Here is a 19016-nt window from a genome sequence, read left to right as displayed (position 1 = left end):
AAAAAAAAAAAAAAGGACCATACAAGATAATGTAATGATGACCTTTTCAAATTAATCTGCACTTAACCTGCATTACCACACAACAATAATGTCACTCTGACAAGAATGAATGCAGATTTGGTATTCTCCGCGACAGATTACACAACTCAGGTAAGTTTCAAGAGTCTACCAACAGATGGTAATATCATACAGGAAATAATGAAATCCAGTAGGTGACTGGGATGGACAAAGAAAATGACATGGAACAATCTAAAACTAAACTTACTGTATTTGAAAATTGTCAGGAAAAGTTTACATGATTTGTACTTTGAGTTTACATGTTCTCCTTGTGGGTTTCCTACCGCAGTCCAAAGGCATCCAGATTTGGTTAACGATAAAGTAAAGTGACAAGAGATGTCTTCATGTCGGGAGGGGTGTTGAGGATACTGAACTCATCCTCTGTCCAAACACTCATCAGTGTTTCCTCTGTAATTTTACGTAACACTGGTGCTTCGGCGGTAATTGAGGTTGTGGTTAGAGCAGGTTACAGGGATTTCTACGCATACTTTATAAAAACAAACAGATGGTTTCTAAGCATTACGGGCTACACGTCTTTGTGTCTGTGATGAAAAGGGAATGGGGTGGGATAGGGCCACGGGGCTGGAATATCTACTTGTGTGTTCTTTTCTATGTGTGTGTGTGTGCCAGAAGGATGAGCAGGCGTGCATGTCTTTTCGGACTAAATTCAACTGAACTGGACTAGACACATGTGGCTTATTACCCGGCAACAGTTGGTTTAAATATCATCTGGCTGTTGCATAACCATCTGGTCATATATTGTGTGTTATTACACACACACATAATATAGAACCACATTAGCATTTTCAAAAAGTAGAGCTTTTAAAATCCAACTAGCCATTCAGACACCCTGAAGTTCATTGTTAAGTCAGTTGAGAATCTGAACTGAACTTTATGAATTTATCTTCCGGGCATCTTGTAAAATTGGCAGAGCAGGTGATAGGGTGTGGGGTTTATGGTTATATCAAGGGTGGGGTTGTTTTGGTGTGTCTTAATGTCTCTCTTTATGATCAGTGGGAAAATAAAATGAGAAAAAGAAAAAAGTTGCAGAGCCACTTACTTCAAATGGAGTCTCGAAGCCCTCAATGATGCCTCCCACCATGAATAGGCCGTCAGCGCTGATCCCCATGCCATGGTAAACCCAGTCCACACTCTCCAGCAGAGAGCAGTCCACATACAGCGCCAGCCGCTTGGCAGACACACTGACGGCCACATGGTGCCACTTTCCATCAGACAGACCGCTGACTGGGAACCTGACAGAAACACATGGCCCATTATGTAATCACGTCTTTGATTTTTGTGTATCTTGAGATGAACGTCTGCATGAATCTTGGACATAAATTAAAGTTAAAACCTTTTGTATTTCTCTTAACTAAAAACCTTCCTTTACTGAGTAGTAAGGTTCAAGCTGTAGGTCAACTATTTAAACGAGATAATTTTCTGATCTGATAAAGTGTCCTTCAGCAAAACGCCACACCCCTGACAGCTGGTGTGTAGCATCTGATATTGTGTTGGAATGTGCAAACACTGCTGATCCATCATTCTTTAGCATGGCTACATAAAACATACCAGAAGTGGAATATAATACTGATAAAAAAGGCAGAAACTCATTTGGGGGTAAGAAGATTTCCACAACAAACACTAACCTCTGACATATCACCTTATAAACATGCTATGCCTAACATATAAGCAGTATTAACAGTTACTTCCACCAGCTCCTGAGAAAAATATGAGGCTCTTTAAATGCCACTTTCTTTATCAGCTGGTCTTTCACTTTGTCTATTTGCTGTTTGTAGCTGGTCAGGTAGTGCACAGTGTGTCTCTGAAACAATGATGAAGAGGCTAAAGATCTTTCTAGAGCTGAAAAAACCGGCAGTACGTCATTTGATTGTCATAGTACTCAGCCAATTAAGCTTTGTGCTCCTATATTGTCACACCACAGTTTAAAAAAGAAATCAAATCAATCGAATCAAAAAACAGTGCAGCAGAACCAGAGATATAGTCTCTAGGCATATACATTACCCATAATTCAACTTGATCACAGACAGTTCGAGTGAAGATTTGGGTGTTATGCTAGTAGAAGCTAATGTTGCCTCGAGCTGCCAGCCTCAAGCAGAGATGAAGAGTGGGACGGAGGTCTGGTAAACTCACTTCTTTCTAACCCCACATCTCCAGTTTAACTTGGAGTCTTCAGCCCCAACTGACACTGACTCAAGTGACACCACTTGAGGCAATGTTGGTTGTGGCTGATCAGATATTTAATTTGAATACAACAGACTTCACACAGCTCCCAATGGAGCCACAAAAGTCTTTATACAACTTTTATTGCATGCAGCAGTATTCCCCAACACCTGCAAATCAACTGTAAAATTGGTGGAATTCCCCTTTAATACATCAAATAAAAAATAATGGAGCTTTAATGTCGACCCACTAGCGTCCTTGTAGGTGGAAGCCACCAAAGAACATGCTTGACAGACATGCTGCCTTAAGACAAAAACAAGGTAAAAAATAAAATCAGCCATGTGCCAACAGTGGAAGACAAGTACAGTATCTATGTCTGTCTATCTTTTGGCCCAGTTCTGTCTGCTGTCGTGCAGTGATGAATTGCTTCAAGCTCTGTGGTTCCTGAAGAGGCAAAAACCTGCCAAGAGACGCCTAATAAATCATCTCACCAAAGAGACAGTCAAACACAATTTCCAGTCAGAGAAAAACGCATGTGCTGCAAACAAATACACTTCCACAGACCTTTCCTCAGTCATACAGACACATTTTCATGCACTTTAGCCAAGAAGCAGGAATGGGCAAGAGTGGTTCTCAATTACCTGATGGGTGTTGTAATCACTTTGACATCTGGATTTTTTGGATAATGGGTAATGAATAAAAAGTACGTACTGTCTCACTGGTAGATATTAAGCAATTTTAGCCAATTAATTATGAATAAAATCTTCTTAAATCTAGTTCACAGCACTCAATACATAAATAACTTACTCTCAATTTTTATTGATTTGGTGCTGGAAAGGACAAGTAAAAAAAGAAATAATAAAATAAAATCAAAAGGTGTGCTCACTCATAGTGTCGTTGCTGTGTTCCTATGAAGATGACGCCGTAAGCGCTGATCCGCAGCTGCAGCATAACGTGGCTGTCGGGGCTGAGCATGGTGAAGACACTGCGTTCGTCTCTCTGAGGACTCCGCAGCTGCACCAGCAAACTGAACTCATCTGCAAACCTGAACACAAACATAGACACACACCATTTAGCCATATAATTGCTACTGAAAACGTACCACCACTAGGCCCTTTAGGAACTGCCCAGTAAGCACCAGTGGACATGGAGGACAAAATGAAGGCCAGCCAAGAGCTTTTACCTTTACATGCAGTAGTGAGCGACTATTAATAAAGAGTTAACATATGGAGTTGTAGATGAAACCGTACCCGTCAGTGAGGAGCTGTTGGAGAGGGAGAGCCAAGGTGGAGTACTGCCCCACCTGTAGGACCGGACACCTACTGTCATCCACAGTCATGGAGGCGTTACTGCTGTTCAACAGCTGAAGAGAAAGCTCCTGCAGAATGCTCACCTCATCTGTAGTGACACAGTTAAGGAGAAAATACAGCTAAAGTCGTTAAGGAGCTTTGTACACCATGCATACGTTTTACAGCAAACCAAACAAGCTCAGGTAATGTTGTGCTATAATATCAGAGTGAAGACACTTATGTGCTTGTATGAGAACCCAGTCCCAGTTTCACCCACACACAATGCTATAAAATGTCTCTTTCCAAGTGTGACTTATATTAATAAAATTGTACCTTTACTGTGTGTGTGCCTAGCACTGTATTAAGTTTAATTAAGTGTCAACATGTTTGCTCTGCGACAACCCGGAAGCTAAAGCCTCCTTTGTGTCACTGTCAGTGGAAAGGATCAACTGCTGCATGTGCGTGAGAGCATTTTAAACATTTGTTTTAGCTTTATTTCTCATGTAAAAATGCATTGAGACAGCAACGTGATTCAAAGGAACTTACAATACAAACACAGAGGGAGGACTTCATCTTTCATCTATCTAATTAATGTTTGTAGCAGCCTCATATTGCTTATAATGCTTGTTTCATAAAGCCCTGGGATGGGCCATAATGAAGGGGAATACCACAGCATGCAATCATATTTTAGAAATGGTGGTTTGTTTAAAGCCCTTTCCTGTTTTAGCATGACAATACATCCACAGTCAAAGCCAGGTCCATAAAAAAGGTTTTGTTGCACAGAGCTTTGACATCAACCCCATCCAACACCTTTGGAAGGAACTGGAGCACCAACTGTAAGCCAGACCCCATCACCCACAGTCTTTGTGGAAAGCCAGAAATCAGAAGAGTGGAGGCTGTTATAGCAGCAGAGCAATCCCCATGGATTTGGTATGACATGTTCAACAATCAATAAAGCGTTTAATGTTTGGGTGTCCACAAACCTTTGGCTCCATTCCATCCAGTGTATGTTCTGTAATGTTTCAAGATTAGGGGAACCAGTCTACGACCATCTGCAGCAACCAAACCAAACATTCCTCTGCTGGCACTTAGGAAAAAACTTAACATGCTGTGAACAGACCACTGATGGTATTACTAAAAAGCGGAAAACCACTTACTGGGTCATTGCCTTTCAAAGCTGCAGAGGGCTGCAACAAATTCCATCCATCCAGAGGGTGGGTGGGTTTCCTACAGTGCCAAACATTGTTGTACCTCTCACCCACTGGGTGTACGATGTAAGTTATAACGGAGTCTTTAATTTGTACTCCATGTGAGCAGGTAAAGTGCCATTCGTCATGTCCTGCCCACAGGTGGGCTTTGCTGATGAATCCTGTGCTTTAACGACTCCTCTTGAGGATTATGAATACAGCTCTTCATCAAATTTGGAGAACGTGAGTCACCGCTCAAAGACTGGTATTGTTGTATCCTGATCACCCTCTAACCTGGGAACGGACTGAGATCATTCCCAACTAAAAGGTCAATTTCATTATGTACGAAGCAGTGTTGAGACAAATTAGTCTGACAGAAAAGGTGCATTTGAGAAGAAACTACTAAACTAAACTAAATATGATTCATGAAAGAATGATCTACAAGAGCAGCAGGGTGCCTAAGATTAAAAACAGCCCTTGAACATGAACCTGGGATTTGGGAACATTGGATTTAACCACTATAAACATGTCTCGGACTGCCTTTTCCCAAAGATATGGAATTGCTCAAGCAGATTAAACCCTCCTTCACTCAAGCACTTTAATAAATGAATCCATGTCTGTCAGCCATTAGAGGCCCATTTGCTCTTTACACTCATCCTGATAGCACTGCCAGACAAATCACTGGTCTGCAGAGAGCCGTGTGGTCACACTCTGCTGCCCCGAGGAATGGCACCAAGGGAACGTATCTGGTGTCGCACTAAAAATTCCAACATACCATCCTTCCAGGAAACCTCAAAGATATATGGACGAGAACCACTTAGAGAAGAAATGATTTGCTTTGCACTTTTAACCTTTAGTTAACAGCCGCGAGGGATGCGAGGTCAAATAGTAAACCAAGGAGGTAAACAAGATGTCAGTTTTTAAGTTTTAAAAAAGGGGCTCAGAGTCCCATTAGCAAGTAAAGGACAGAGATGTTTCATTCATCTCAGGCCACAAGGAACCCAGATGAACAGAACATCTGCTCAGTTCAATTTCATACTTTAATCTCATGATTTGCTGCTAATGCTGTTTTCCAGAGACATACAGCATGGGGTCAGTGTATTCTGCTTAATGATTGGGTGACTCGATTTTAAGGACAGAATATGCAAACCATGGCTGCAGATGCTAGTGTTCAAACACCTCCTTCACTGATTTTACACATAAAGCTAAGTTTACTTATCACGAGGAGCGGTACTCAGCCCGTGGAAACTGTTGTATAATGTCTTCTCGAGGGAGATTTCCCAAGTTTGAAACATGACATCATCAAGGCTCTTTCTTTGTTTTTGTGGATTTAACTTGAGGCTTAAAAGAATTTACTTTAGGTCAGAGAGGTGTGGCCATTTAGCAGTCAAGCAAGAGCTAACAAAAAATGCTATTGGGTTGAATTATGGGAAATGTAGGATGTTTTTAGATTTACTCATACTAGAGACTAAAATGCTGTAACATTTTTGATCATTTTTTTTTATCTGTCTGTTGTCAGTCCCCCAAATTTCTAGAAGTGCAACACTAAATCACTGGAGTACTCCTTGGAACTGGTATCTTGATCTCTATATTCACACTCCAGTCCCAAATTCACCCTGCTCCACTGGCACTGAAATGATCAATTGCAATGATATACATGATCATATAAATATGTTCTAAAATGATTTGAGCCTATAATGACTCCATTTTATGTTTTTTTCTTTTCTTTACAAATGTGTTTAAAACAGTTTACATTGCCCTGTCTAACAATTAATTATTATAGTTGTAGAAAGGCTACATGGGGCGAGAAGTTATGTTAAAAAAGGGGTAAAGGGGGGCTTTTTGTCATTAGTCACTTTTTTCTGAGAGATAGTTATTCCATACGTCAGCATTAAGGCGTCAGTGGAGTAAAAGTGAGCGTCACGTTATAAAGCATGCACTGTACACCTGCTTATGATTGCATGTTATTACTCAGCTAGTAGTCCAGCAGCAAGTGCATATAATCAACTATTGTTTCGTCACCAGGGAAGTAATTACGCAAGACAATTCTGAGAAACAATCAGTATTAATGTGGAAACAATGACCTCAAGGGTAAAACATCCATTTCACAGCCAGAATATTTTATAAATAAATGTTATATAGCCTTTATACCCAGGCCACGGCCATATTATTGATATTTACATTGCTGTTCCGCCAGAATCAATTGATCAATCTTTAGAAATGTATGTTTAGATAGATCAGATGTCCATTCTGTGTAGCTAATAAGAAAATCTCTCATTTATCAGCCGTTGTTTGGACTCACAATGACACAAGCTTATGAGAATTTACAAATTGCAAAGAACCATAATAACAAGATTAACATCAATCACACAATCCACAAACTCCGCTGTCATGTGGAGATGTGTGTGGGATTGCTGATGCTACAATATTTTAATGAGCAGTAATTCATAGCCCCAGGAACTGGAAAATGTTCTCACACACTTACTGCTGCTAATGCTCTGATGGTCTTTATTAAGCCCCACTTGTGCGGGACTATTCATGAAAGAACATTTCATGTGCCAAAGCTGTGCCCTCAAGGAAAACTTAGGAACATATACTCATGTGCTTTTCTCCCTACACTATAATCAAAGGATCAAGCCATTATGATGGGGAGGGGGTAAGGAGGGAGGAAGAGGGGCTGCCAGTCATGCCTGTTCTGTTTCCGGCAAAAGTAAAACAGATGTTTGAGTCCTGCATCAGAAGAAATGTGTGAACAGAAAGGACTTTCAGGGTTAGCGCAGTCTTTGGGCAATTTTGCAATTTGTTCTAATTACCCAGAGTCAGACAAACTTTTTTTTTTTTGATCTTCATGTGTAGTCTGAAGGTATGTTCACTGTAACTTTAACAGTACAGTGACCTAAAAGAGTACACCCAGTGAACTAGCATTGAATAGTTTGTTCTGATTGTTCATTAGATGTTATAAAATTGGGTCCTCTCACCTGAAATAACAATAACAATAACAATAACAAGAGCCATTCGCTGCCCGAGACCTTTTATATTCTCAATGTGAATGTGTAAACCAAGTTTTAAGGCAATCCTGCAGTACCTGCTTTCTTTGGCCAGCAGCAAAAAAAAAAAACAGGTTGTGTATAACAAATCATAGCTTTTAGTTGATGTAGCAAACTTGTTTGCAAACAGTGCAGCTGTTACAGAGCAACAATATTCATTTTGGACTAATTTATGTTCCCTTTCAGCTCTGCTTTTGGTACCAAGCAGCAACTTCTGTGTCTGGCGAATGCAGCCAACACTGAGGTAACAAAAGCTGCAGTTCCTTGAACAGCCACTTGATGCTTGCTATAGAAGTGAATCAACCTTCATGAGCCTGCATATTAAAATGCCCTTATTTACAGCAGAAATAAACTGTTGTTTACAGCCTGGTACATAAAACGGTTTCAGTCTCTATAGCTAACTTCCCCGTTCCCACACAGTGGGTGAATTTGTATGTAACTCACCCATTTAAATTATATTAAGGCTTAAAGTTATGCATACTTAAGAGCTTGGTCCCTTTGAGTGTCGGAACATATCACTTTATGTAGGGCTGTGTAAAAGCCTGTAATAATAATAATAATGATAATAATAATAATAAAAAAATGTCATGGGTTCTTCCTTGGCCCATGCCATACCCTTTCACCAGGAAAGAAAATCGGGCTAGTAGTTTCTCCATGATCCTGCTGACAAACAAACAAACCTACAAACAGCACTCAAAACATAACCTCCTTGGCAAAGGTAATAATATCACCATATCTTGGGTAGCAAAGAATAAAAAGAAAGAGCATCAGCTAAAGAAATTAACACAGAGAGATGAGCACAAACTGAACACAGTACATCAGGAAAAGGGGACTGAAAACCACAAACACAGACAACAGCTGTGTACGATCTTTTTTAAATGCTGCCAGCCATCTTTTTTGTTATCATGACATGATCCTTCCCATAAATCTCTTCTGATCTGAAGTGATAATCTGTGTAACAAATGGAGGCCTTAATGATGATCCAACATTGTTATACAAAAGAATACAAAAGCCTCTGGAGAGACATGCAGACAAATAGTAAAAAGGCCTCAGCAATTCTGTTACTCTACTTCAATAGCTACTACAACTATTTTGATTTACGTGAGAGCTAAACGCTTTGAGGCCGTTCAGCAGGAGACGACGACGGCTGTCTAACAATGAATAAAAGTCTGTTTTACATAACAGTGAGTTAACAACTTTTTCCTCACTGATGATCATCCAGAACTGTACATGTTTGTAGTTATAACACAATGCAGAGTTAATCTGACAGGAAGATCATATGTAACTCATATATGATCTTTTTGAAAGTGGTTTTGTTTATGAGACACACATATGGTTCTCATGCATTCTGCTTTGCACTGCTAAGCTACATAAGTTTAACCATGATTTTTCCACATGTCAGAGACCGTGACCAAGTGTTGATGATATCTCTGTTAGAGATGTCCCGATACCATTTTTTCCTTACCGATTTCCGATACTTTTTTGGCTGGTTTGGGTATCGGCCGTAGATACGAGTACCGATGGCCCGAGGATACCAGTATGTTATAAACAAATATCATTACTTACGCCTGCCTATGAGGACTGGGATATGACTGATCGGATGTGTGGTAAGGCCTGGCTCAGCGTAAAACCCTTTGTGAAACATGGAATACAGCCAAATCATCCCCATTTTATTTTTAAGGATTAAACAGCTATAAAACATTTAAAAAACAGTATGTGGCAACAGCCAACTTAAAATAAGATAAAGTCTTAGGTAATTATAGTATATATCGGTATTTAACATTAAATGGCAGCCACAAGACATTTTTGTGGGTTGGTCATCCAGGACAATAAATTCCAGGATTGTCTGTTTATAATCTTTAGTTGCTCTATGGGGCTTTTGTCCTCTGCGGAATTGTTTCCCGTCGCTGCCGAAGGCAGCTTTCCAGAGCTTGCTGCTGCAGCTCGTCCTTCCTTTTCCCTTTTCGTTTGTACGAAAACTCTCGTGCTCTTTTGGAGGCTGACGCATCTTCATGTGTTTCATTAAATTGCTTGTATTAAAATGAGCAACACTCGTGCCACCCCTGAGATTGCTTATCTTTTGCACACGTTTTACATGTTGCAGTGCAGCAGTCTTACTGGTGGGAGATTCAGTGAGTAGTTTCATCCCTAACAGGAAGTTTAATTAACTTATCATTATTATTATTTCAGCTCCTCTGCCAGGCTCGCAAACCATCATTTACAAAAAAGAACAACATGTCTGGTGACTACAGACTTGGAGACCCTGAAAACTGATTGATCAGCTTGGGTTGCCTGTGTTCCGTCAGTTTCCATTGTCAGTGAGTAGTGGTTGATGGTTAAAACTTTAAACAAGTTAAAGAGAGGCCTAGTAATCTTCTCCTTTTCTGTAACACGTCTAGCAAAGCCATTCCCACAGTAATCCTGCATTTTTGGTTACATGGCATCTTAGTAGCAAAACAGGACAAATATTTCCGTCTCTAGACTGTATCACAATGTCAATGACAGAACATAATTACTTTGGGGTAAAAACGATTTAAACACGACACAGCCTGATAAGAGTTGCGGTGGTGCTAATGTGTGAGATCCAACGCTATACTGCATATCGATTCCTTCGCCACAGGCATCTATGGTGATGCAGCATTCAGTAAACCCACTGAAAGACGCTCTCATCCACACGAGACTGCAGAGCTGTGAGGCGTTCAAGTACTTGACTTAAACAGCTGTATACTGAAATCCCACATACACACACAGTAAACTAATACAAACAAGACCAATACCCACCGACCAAAAAAGAACAATAACCAATCAGTGAGTATTGGCAGTGGCAGTGTTGTGCATATTTGTTTGTTTTTGGATGAGCCACTATGAAAGGCTCTCATTCACACACAGTCTAGCTGCTGGCTACACACAGAATCCACCCAATCCTTTCTCAGGAACCGCAGCATATAAATCATCCATTGACCGTACCCACGTAATTAGCATCGAGAAAAGAATACAGTCCTACAATGCTGTCATACATTCCTTGATAAAAAGTCCCTTTGACAGCCATGAAAAATGATTCGGTGAAACGTTCAACAGATGGAGCGATTTAAAAGCAGAAAGGTTTTACATGAGTGGAAGAAAGAAAAAGCTTTGAGCGTGTTCTGCATTTTCCTGAGTGAAAAACCTCAAACGTTCAAATAGTCTCATTCCAGAGGGGTGATGCTTCAGTGTGAACATGAACACACTGGGAGCAGGATTTGACTTTCGAGTCGTAGAGCAGAGTGAGGCCAAAAAGGAAAGCCGTACACTCCACAACAACACAGTCCACACTCCTAACTCCCAAAGCCTCAAGTCTTGGACACACTACTATTGATTGTACTAATTTTGGCTCAGACATCAGTGGAGCATGTAAGGAGCTTACAGACTTTATGTCAGACTGTTACAGTAGGTACCAAAGCTCAGGTCCACCATGAGCCAACAATAGAGAATGGCATGAGGTCAGAATAAAACCAGTCTACACTTCCTCTATTTTTGTAACTCTCTAGAGTTGCAGCAATTATTGGGTCTGGCTGGTCCCCAGCTCTCAGTCTGCAGGCAATCTGAGGAAAAACGAGCTTGCGGGAGAAAGAAGGTGCCAGGTTCTGCCTTAGACAAAGGGTCAAAACAGAGACATAACTAATCAATCAGCTATCAGTCGTAACTGGCCAAAAGAAATACAGGTCACCGTTTGAACTTAGTTAAATCTGTAACGTAGTTTCAGATCCATTATTTATTATTTATATCATAAACATCTGTTATTCAGTGCATATGGAAGATTTGGTCTGACACAATTATCCGACAAGCCCAAATATATTGCTGTTTTGTGTGACATGATATTTAATAAGGAATATACCCATCTGTTTGTTTAGACGGGCTTGCTCTTTTTAAATCTATAATTAGTTTAGTGCAGCAAGTAATAAATAATTCTCAGTGTACTTGACAACTGATCTCAGTGAAAACATACTAGTACAGTTACTGATTTGAAAATGTCAAATGTTAAAAAATGTTAAATTATACTTTTACTTTATTTAATCTACATACATTTTCTCAGTTAATCAGTTTACCATTTACTGTACAAAAATCATTTGCAAAAATGTTGCTTTTACGGAGTACTTAAATTTAACAGGATGGAACCAGTTCATTTTTGCCATTTTTCTTAAAAATGACTTAAATTATTAAATCGATTATCAAAATTGTTGTACACTTGTCTATCGATAAATTGATGAAGTGGTTGAAATAATGCACAACAAGTCATGTGATTAAACCAGTTCTTAACTTTTTCAAGGACCCCCGATACACATCTGGTCGTGGACCTGTATTTGATAATACTGTAAGTAGTCTCAGGGATCCTGGTGTACACTGACAGATTAGCAGTGAACAGTGCGAAACCTATAGTCATCAATAATAATTATCTTACTGGACTAACTTTTAGTCAATGAAATAATAGTGAAATTAAAATATTCCCCTAGGGTCCCCGGATGCCAGGTAGAGAACCACTAGATTAAACTACATAGCTGTACATAGTGTATTATCTCTCATAGTCAACAATAACCCACAATGCTAGAGGGAAAATATTTTCACCAAGTCATCATCGTCAATCATGCAAGTATAATTATTCATTATACATTTTTTGGGGCTCTTTAAAATGGAAACTGAAGACATTGCACCACCTTTGACAATTGTGCAATAAACATAGCCCTCCAGCTCATGATAAAGCCACTACTTCAGAGCTGTGCAGTTGAAAATAACACTAACTCACGCTGTTGACAGAGAGACAGTGCTGTTCCACATTCTGTTTTGCTTTTACAGCATATGAATGCAGAAGCCTTATAGCATAACACTGAATATTCTTTTGGGATTTTCCACACATTGTTCCTCCAGTGGGATCAGTTATGGTGGTGAGGCAGCTGTGTGAGTCAGCGAGTGTCAGACCTGGCATGCAGGGGCCACTAAGGGTCACTGATATGGGACACAAACACTGAATGTTATCCCACCTCTTGCCAGAGCTTCTCTATGACACATTGACTTTGTGAGCTGATCTTTGGGGCCCATTTCCTTCTTTAACGCAGGCAGGCACGTTTCTACTGTTTATTCTTTATTCTACACAGCCTGCACCGTGACAAACCTCATGGGAGAGTGACAGAACGGAGCTCCTTGTGTTTATTAATTCATGGTATATACACTATGTAGAGCAGCATGAGCAAAGTGATTCTTGAAAAGTATGAGCAGCACCAAATAGCAGACCAAGTGAGCAACCTGCTGGTGAAGAAAATGGATCAACAACTGAAGGAGTTGGCGGAGTGCGACTGCACAGTGTCTGCTGGATGTGTCAATGGGCAACTGCTTGCTAACACAATAGCCACAACAACTCAGTAATGTGTTAGAAGTGTGTGTCAGCTTGTTGTGCAGAACTTCTGACTGCCATATAGCTTTTAGAAGACTACATTTGAGTCTTTTAGAAGTAGAAGTGTGCCCCTTTTCACTTGGTTGTAAGAAGGCATGCCTTTGTCTGTGGAGAACCAGTGGTTTTAGGGGACTGGTTACCGTAGTGATAACCACGGGGACATGATAAGACATCCTCTCCACAATCTAAATCAAACTCTTCCCGCCCGCCACTGCCTCCTGGTCTGGCCGACCTCCAGCAGCCGTAATCAGGGGGAGTGGAGCCGGCTGCTACGCTGTCCTGTGGTGGGATCACATTACTTTAATAGTCTGAGACGGACCAACAGATAGCTCAATTACTGAGCTGGTACAATTACTGGGCTCTGCTGTGGTTGAGGGGGCAGCCCAAACAGGCAGAAGATTAAAGACTTCCACCTGCCCTGGTGGAAAACGAGGGGGGAATCACCGGGCCAGATAAGTAGGAAACGAGAGATGGAAAGTTGGAGTGAACACAGGAAACATAAGAAACTTTGTGTTCCTAAACATCTCAATCAGTCAGTCATCAACAAAGCTTTGAGTGATGAGCACACCTACTGCCACACTGAGCTTTAACTGAACAGCAGATTGTGAAATGCTCACAGATGCAGCACCCTAATGGAAATACCGTCTGTCAGTAGAGCCTCAGACTGCGGACTTTATGAGGTCTGGCTATTAGAGAGCAGGAGATCCGATGTTGGGATATTATTTCAAGAGGTGTCCCTTACAGAGGATATAGTGAGCTTATGTAAAATATGTGTTTGTGTGAAGACAGGCTTGTTAACTGGGCCAATAGCCCAGAGCAGGACACAGAGGGAATTAAATGGACTGAATGGATAAAACAGCTATGCTATTAGCCTGTATGTAACAAGCTCCAGTGACTGGCTCAGGACAGAGTAGATACGGGCCATTCTCTTGAAAACCTTCAACATTTCCTCATCTGGAAAGCAGGAAATATGTGCACTCTGGAGGGGGGGATTACAGTGCCATGAGGAGTATGTTTAGGAGGAATGATGTTAGCAAGGTACAGCTAGAGGAACAGGAGGGATCTGGACACAGATTGAAAGCAGAGTTGTAGAAGTAGCAAGTAAAATACATGTACACTATAATACATTCTTTTTAATGTGAACCTCTGGAAACAATACATTCACAGACACACAATACACTAGTAATATAGGCATTTATTCCTACAGTTTATTGCTATTTTTGTTGGTTTTCTAGACTAAATAAATCACCTTTGTCCCTCACTGGATGGACAGTTAAGCCCACGGCATTGGCTCTCTTCCTCCATGTTTTCAGAGTGGTTATCCACAGCGATAAATCCCTCAATCCTGGATGGTTGAGAGAGACATAAAAACTTCCCGTGCTGTTTTTCTCTCGCTTAACTGCCTTTGTAATCCCTTCAAAGAGGGCCTTAAGAACACTGGAGCCAGTCATCAGCCAAGTAAATTAAACATTACGGTGGTTAGTTAGAAGAGAGGAGGAGTCCCTGTGTGATGCTTAATGCTTAAAGTAGCGGCAGGTTGTTGAATTAATTGTAAAAAATGCAAAACATGCCACAGTGAAAAAAAAGATTTTGCACTTGTAGATTCAGTGGACAGTAGCTCCTTCACACTTTGCTCCAGTTTTGTTTTAATCTGTTTTTTTCTTTGGCTTTATTGCTGAAACATAATTGATGTCTGATTGGATTTTTGACTTGTTAAAATCGACTGGATTAGGAGATTGTAACTATGGCAAAGTCAGTGCATGCATATGCAGCAGTCGCTAGCTCCTTCAAACTCTGCTTTGGATCGACCCAGCCAGATCGACAAGACGGGACCAGACCACCATCGGAAGAGAGCCAGGATAAGAGCCATGCTGGCCCAGTTTGGATTTAGAGCAGCTTCTGGCTAAGGTTTTTTTTTGGACAAAATGGGACTCAGGCTAGCCAAACAACGAGAAATCAGATATTGTTGTGCTCAAATCGTTACAGAGACTTGCTCCATCAACATCTCGGGTCCTCGGTGGGCGTATCTTTATATATGATATTTTTGGGGATACTTCTAGGGATGTCACGAGAATACTTCGGTACCAAGTTGACACGGAAATTTCAGCTAGGCCCTGTTGTTGAGTTTAAATGCAACTTTTGTAGGTTTAGAGCATCTTAAATGAAATTGACATAGTATCTGGTGAAGGCAGAAGTCTCAGATATGGCAATCTCAAAACCCTGGTACATTAATCTGAAGCTAGCAGCATGGCTAGACACTGCTAGTGGTAAGGTTTTTTATTTTGGTCAAGTTACCATTTAAATTTGATACCTTTATCAATCACGATGAATATAAAAACTACAAAAATTCATAAAAACAGACTTTTTTTGACACTATTTATGGTCTGCATTATGTAGTCATTCAATGTACACTATATACAATTTAATTCTATAATTGCATGTCCATATAGTAGTATTGATTGATGGCATGATGGAAAAATAATGATGATTGACTGAGTTCTTTATTAAAACAATGCAATATTGTTTGGCTGTGCTGAAAATAGCTACTCCAGTCAGCATTGTATTGCTGAAACGGGCTGTTAACAGTCAGTAACAATGGGTGACGCCATATAAAGGAATGAATTGTATGGATTATAACTTTTAGTTATAAGTTTACTTGTTTCACATAAAACAACAGTTTATTTTCTTTTTTTTTTAAATCTGCACCTGCAAAAGATCACATATACTAGAATAATAAACATTTTTTTCACAAGAATACACTGAGCCTCCTTGAACATTTTCTCATTTCCTCTCTTGGGATGAATAATATTTAAGTATGACCCGGGGGTGCAGCTAATCCAAACATTTTTTGTTAGCGTCTGAATGCCATTTTATGGCACAATGGACCCATGGTGAAAAATGACCATGCTTACGGACTTGCTAAAGCTTCGAACACAAAAAAGCTTCCCCAAGACAATGCCAGAGTTTCCTTGGGACATTTTTCCCTTAGGGAGAGGAAACGTACAAGAGCACCAGTCAACACTTGCCCTGCTCTGCTTCTAAACTCGCTTGTTGAAAAATTCATCACAGGTCTCCAGAGGAAGTGGATGCAGTGATGAACATGCCCTTGGGTCAAATTCCCTGCTGTTTTTGCAGGAGCAAATAGCACTAATGATATAGTTATGCCCATCAAAACTATGCAAATTGTGGGTGTCAATTTTTCCTCATACAGTTTTTTTAATGTAGACAGGTACTGAACTTGAGACATAAACAGCGATAGCTCTGGCAGTGCTTGTGTTATTCACTAAACATTAGACGCTAATGTGATAGTGTCTAATGTTTAGTGAATGACCTGAGGTTGGGAAAGAGAGTGGTGAGTCAGTCTGACTGTGGGGAATCTAGGCCATCAATCAGAGGTTTGTTCCATTGTGTGACATCGTCTCCCCCTGAGCATGATGACCCCCAGGTCTTTGAGGTTAAGGTCAATGTTAGTGTGACCAATGAGAATTTTAGATTTAATGTAAAAACCTGGCATGGTTGATATGCAGTAGCATGACAAGTAAACTTTCTCCTCACCCAGCATTCTAGAGCCTGCCCTAAAATAATGTTTATTAATAGTGTATAATGTATAATCAGCTATCTATAGCTTTTGTTGCATTTCTTGATCTTTCTAAGTAATCTATACAATATGTAAACAGTAATCACTAATTTGGTGATTTGCAAGACAAAAGTTGTCAACGTGTCAAGTTAAAACCAGACTGAATCGGATGTGAAGTGAAAGATTTTTGGAATTAAAGTAATTTAATTAAATTTAAATATAGTTTCAAGAAGATTTACATGACTGTAGTTCAATGTGAAGCAGGTCCTAACTATGAGATAAAATACAGCCACTTGCTATGTCCTATAGCAGTCTAAGAGGAGATATTCTGCTGACCAAAGTTCCATTTTATTTATAAGATACAAAACAATAGAGAAAAAATTGTGCTAACAATTTCTATTTCTCAATTTTCTAACTATTAAATTAAGGGAAAATATATCACTGAAATTGATACAACTGTAACTAATTATTACTTATTAGAGTAACTAAATCGAGCTTTTAACCAAAGTGAACCACATTTAACCTAGACATTCTTTGCTTACTGACACCTGTGTACTGCTGAAATAATCCAAGTAAATCAATTTGTTGATCAAATAAAAATGATTAAATGACAACGCTAATAATGGGTTAACCAAGTCATTTTGTAATAATAATATAATAACGTGCATTGCATTTGTTTGTTTTTACAAATAATAAACCAGCCAATCAATTGTCAATGATCATGTTGCAGCTCGAGCTAAACTGCAGAATTACTGTATGAGACCTTCATGTTAAAAGCCACAGTCTTCTTAAATTCTGAGATTTCAACAAAAGCAAATAAGCTGCATGTTTTCACAGATGTGAGCCTGACAGTTTGCTTTGCATGAGAGACGTTTCATTTCTCACTGAGAAAGGCACAATGCACATCTAGCTCCTGGGACAGGATCCATCCCTGGACCCCACCTATGGGGGCTGCAGAACAGATGAAAGGGGTGAAAGGGCCTTAGCAGACAAGCTCCAAGTACATCTGGAGAAGTCGACTTTGCAAACAGCCAGTCCCCAAAGCTGAACATAAACAGCACCTGTGGTAATCCACTGGCCTGTGTCCTACAAGCAACTTGAGAAGTTCTTTAACCATGTCAAGCCGGGTATTTAGCAAGATTTATTTAAAGGCTAGGTTCAGAGCCACAGAAATGCAGGAACATGAGGCAATTATTACATGCTCATTAACACTATCTAAATGACTGTTTCTTCCTTGCCATGTTCTGACCGCCTTTTTGAAATTCCAAGAACCACACAGCCAGATGAGGAATGTGTCAGCTGAACATGCAAACAGATGGGGGGAGACACCCTTTGTGCTAGATGTGTCTTACATACCAGTTAGAAAAACAAAGCTGCAGAGGGCGGGAAGGGCAAAACGGCCTGTAAATTGGCATTTTACATGAGACGAGGAAAGCAGAGAATAGGGGCTTTTGGACGGCACAGGCAGTTGGTGGTAATGATCCTGCTGGAACACTGAAAGAGAAACACATCTCAACTGGAGTGGAAATGCATAAGTAAAACAAGGTGTGTGTTCGACGGAAGAGAAACCACCAGATCCCAGCACCCACTGCGAGATAATCAGGGGATAGAGAAAACAATATTTTCCAACTAAAAAGAGGCCACTCTATTTCCACAGAAAACATTCATATCAGCGTCAAACAGTCTCTCAGCACAATTAAATTAATGTTTAATTTACAGCGCCCTAAAGTTTGTTGATTTATTTTCATGATTGTTGCCGTTACCTGTGAAACATATAGCCACGAGGCACCGTACAAAAACAGATCTGTTTCCAAATTACATAACTGATACTGTACTCCATGTTTCATGTTACATTTCTATGTAAGCGACCTGATTTAGGCGCCTTCTTTTCAAGCTGGAACATGAATGTGTTTTCAGACTGACAAATTAAAGAGGATCCAGGCCTATCGGTGTATGGGAACAGCACCGTAACACTGGCAGAGAGCCAATGAAGAGTGCTGCTGCTGTCACTTCTGTACAAAAAGTACAACAGCTCTACTGAAGTCTGTCTTCATGTGGCAAACGCTCCAGAGTTAAGTTAAACATTGTGTGAAATAGAACCAATCTGTGTCAAACACTGTCATAATACTGCTGTCAGGTGAAAACCTTAGCCCTTTTAAAGGTTATGAGATGTGCTTTTTTAACATATATGTATCTTTAAAGGGGACATATTATGCAAAACCAACTTTTTAATCATTTGATTATGTACATTTG

The 19016-nt window shown here is 40.1% G+C and overlaps 1 protein-coding gene across 1 annotated transcript in view; it reads right to left on the bottom strand.

Annotated features, from left to right (window-relative positions):
• si:ch211-196i2.1 (collagen alpha-1(I) chain) overlaps nt 1–19016 on the bottom strand; it is a 103036-nt gene that overhangs the window by 70690 nt on the left and 13330 nt on the right. Inside the window, exons 2-4 of the mRNA XM_035668265.1 lie at nt 3489–3636; nt 3125–3283; nt 1118–1310 (exon numbers count right to left, since the gene is read on the bottom strand). Of these exons, the coding sequence (XP_035524158.1) occupies nt 1118–1310; nt 3125–3283; nt 3489–3636 (500 nt within the window). The remainder of the gene's footprint in view (nt 1–1117; nt 1311–3124; nt 3284–3488; nt 3637–19016) is intronic.

The sequence above is a fragment of the Morone saxatilis genome, unplaced genomic scaffold (assembly GCF_004916995.1).
Source record: "Morone saxatilis isolate NCDOM2014 unplaced genomic scaffold, NCSU_SB_2.0 Contig21, whole genome shotgun sequence".
Lineage (NCBI taxonomy): Eukaryota > Metazoa > Chordata > Actinopteri > Moronidae > Morone > Morone saxatilis.
This window is presented reverse-complemented; position numbering and strand designations above follow the sequence as displayed.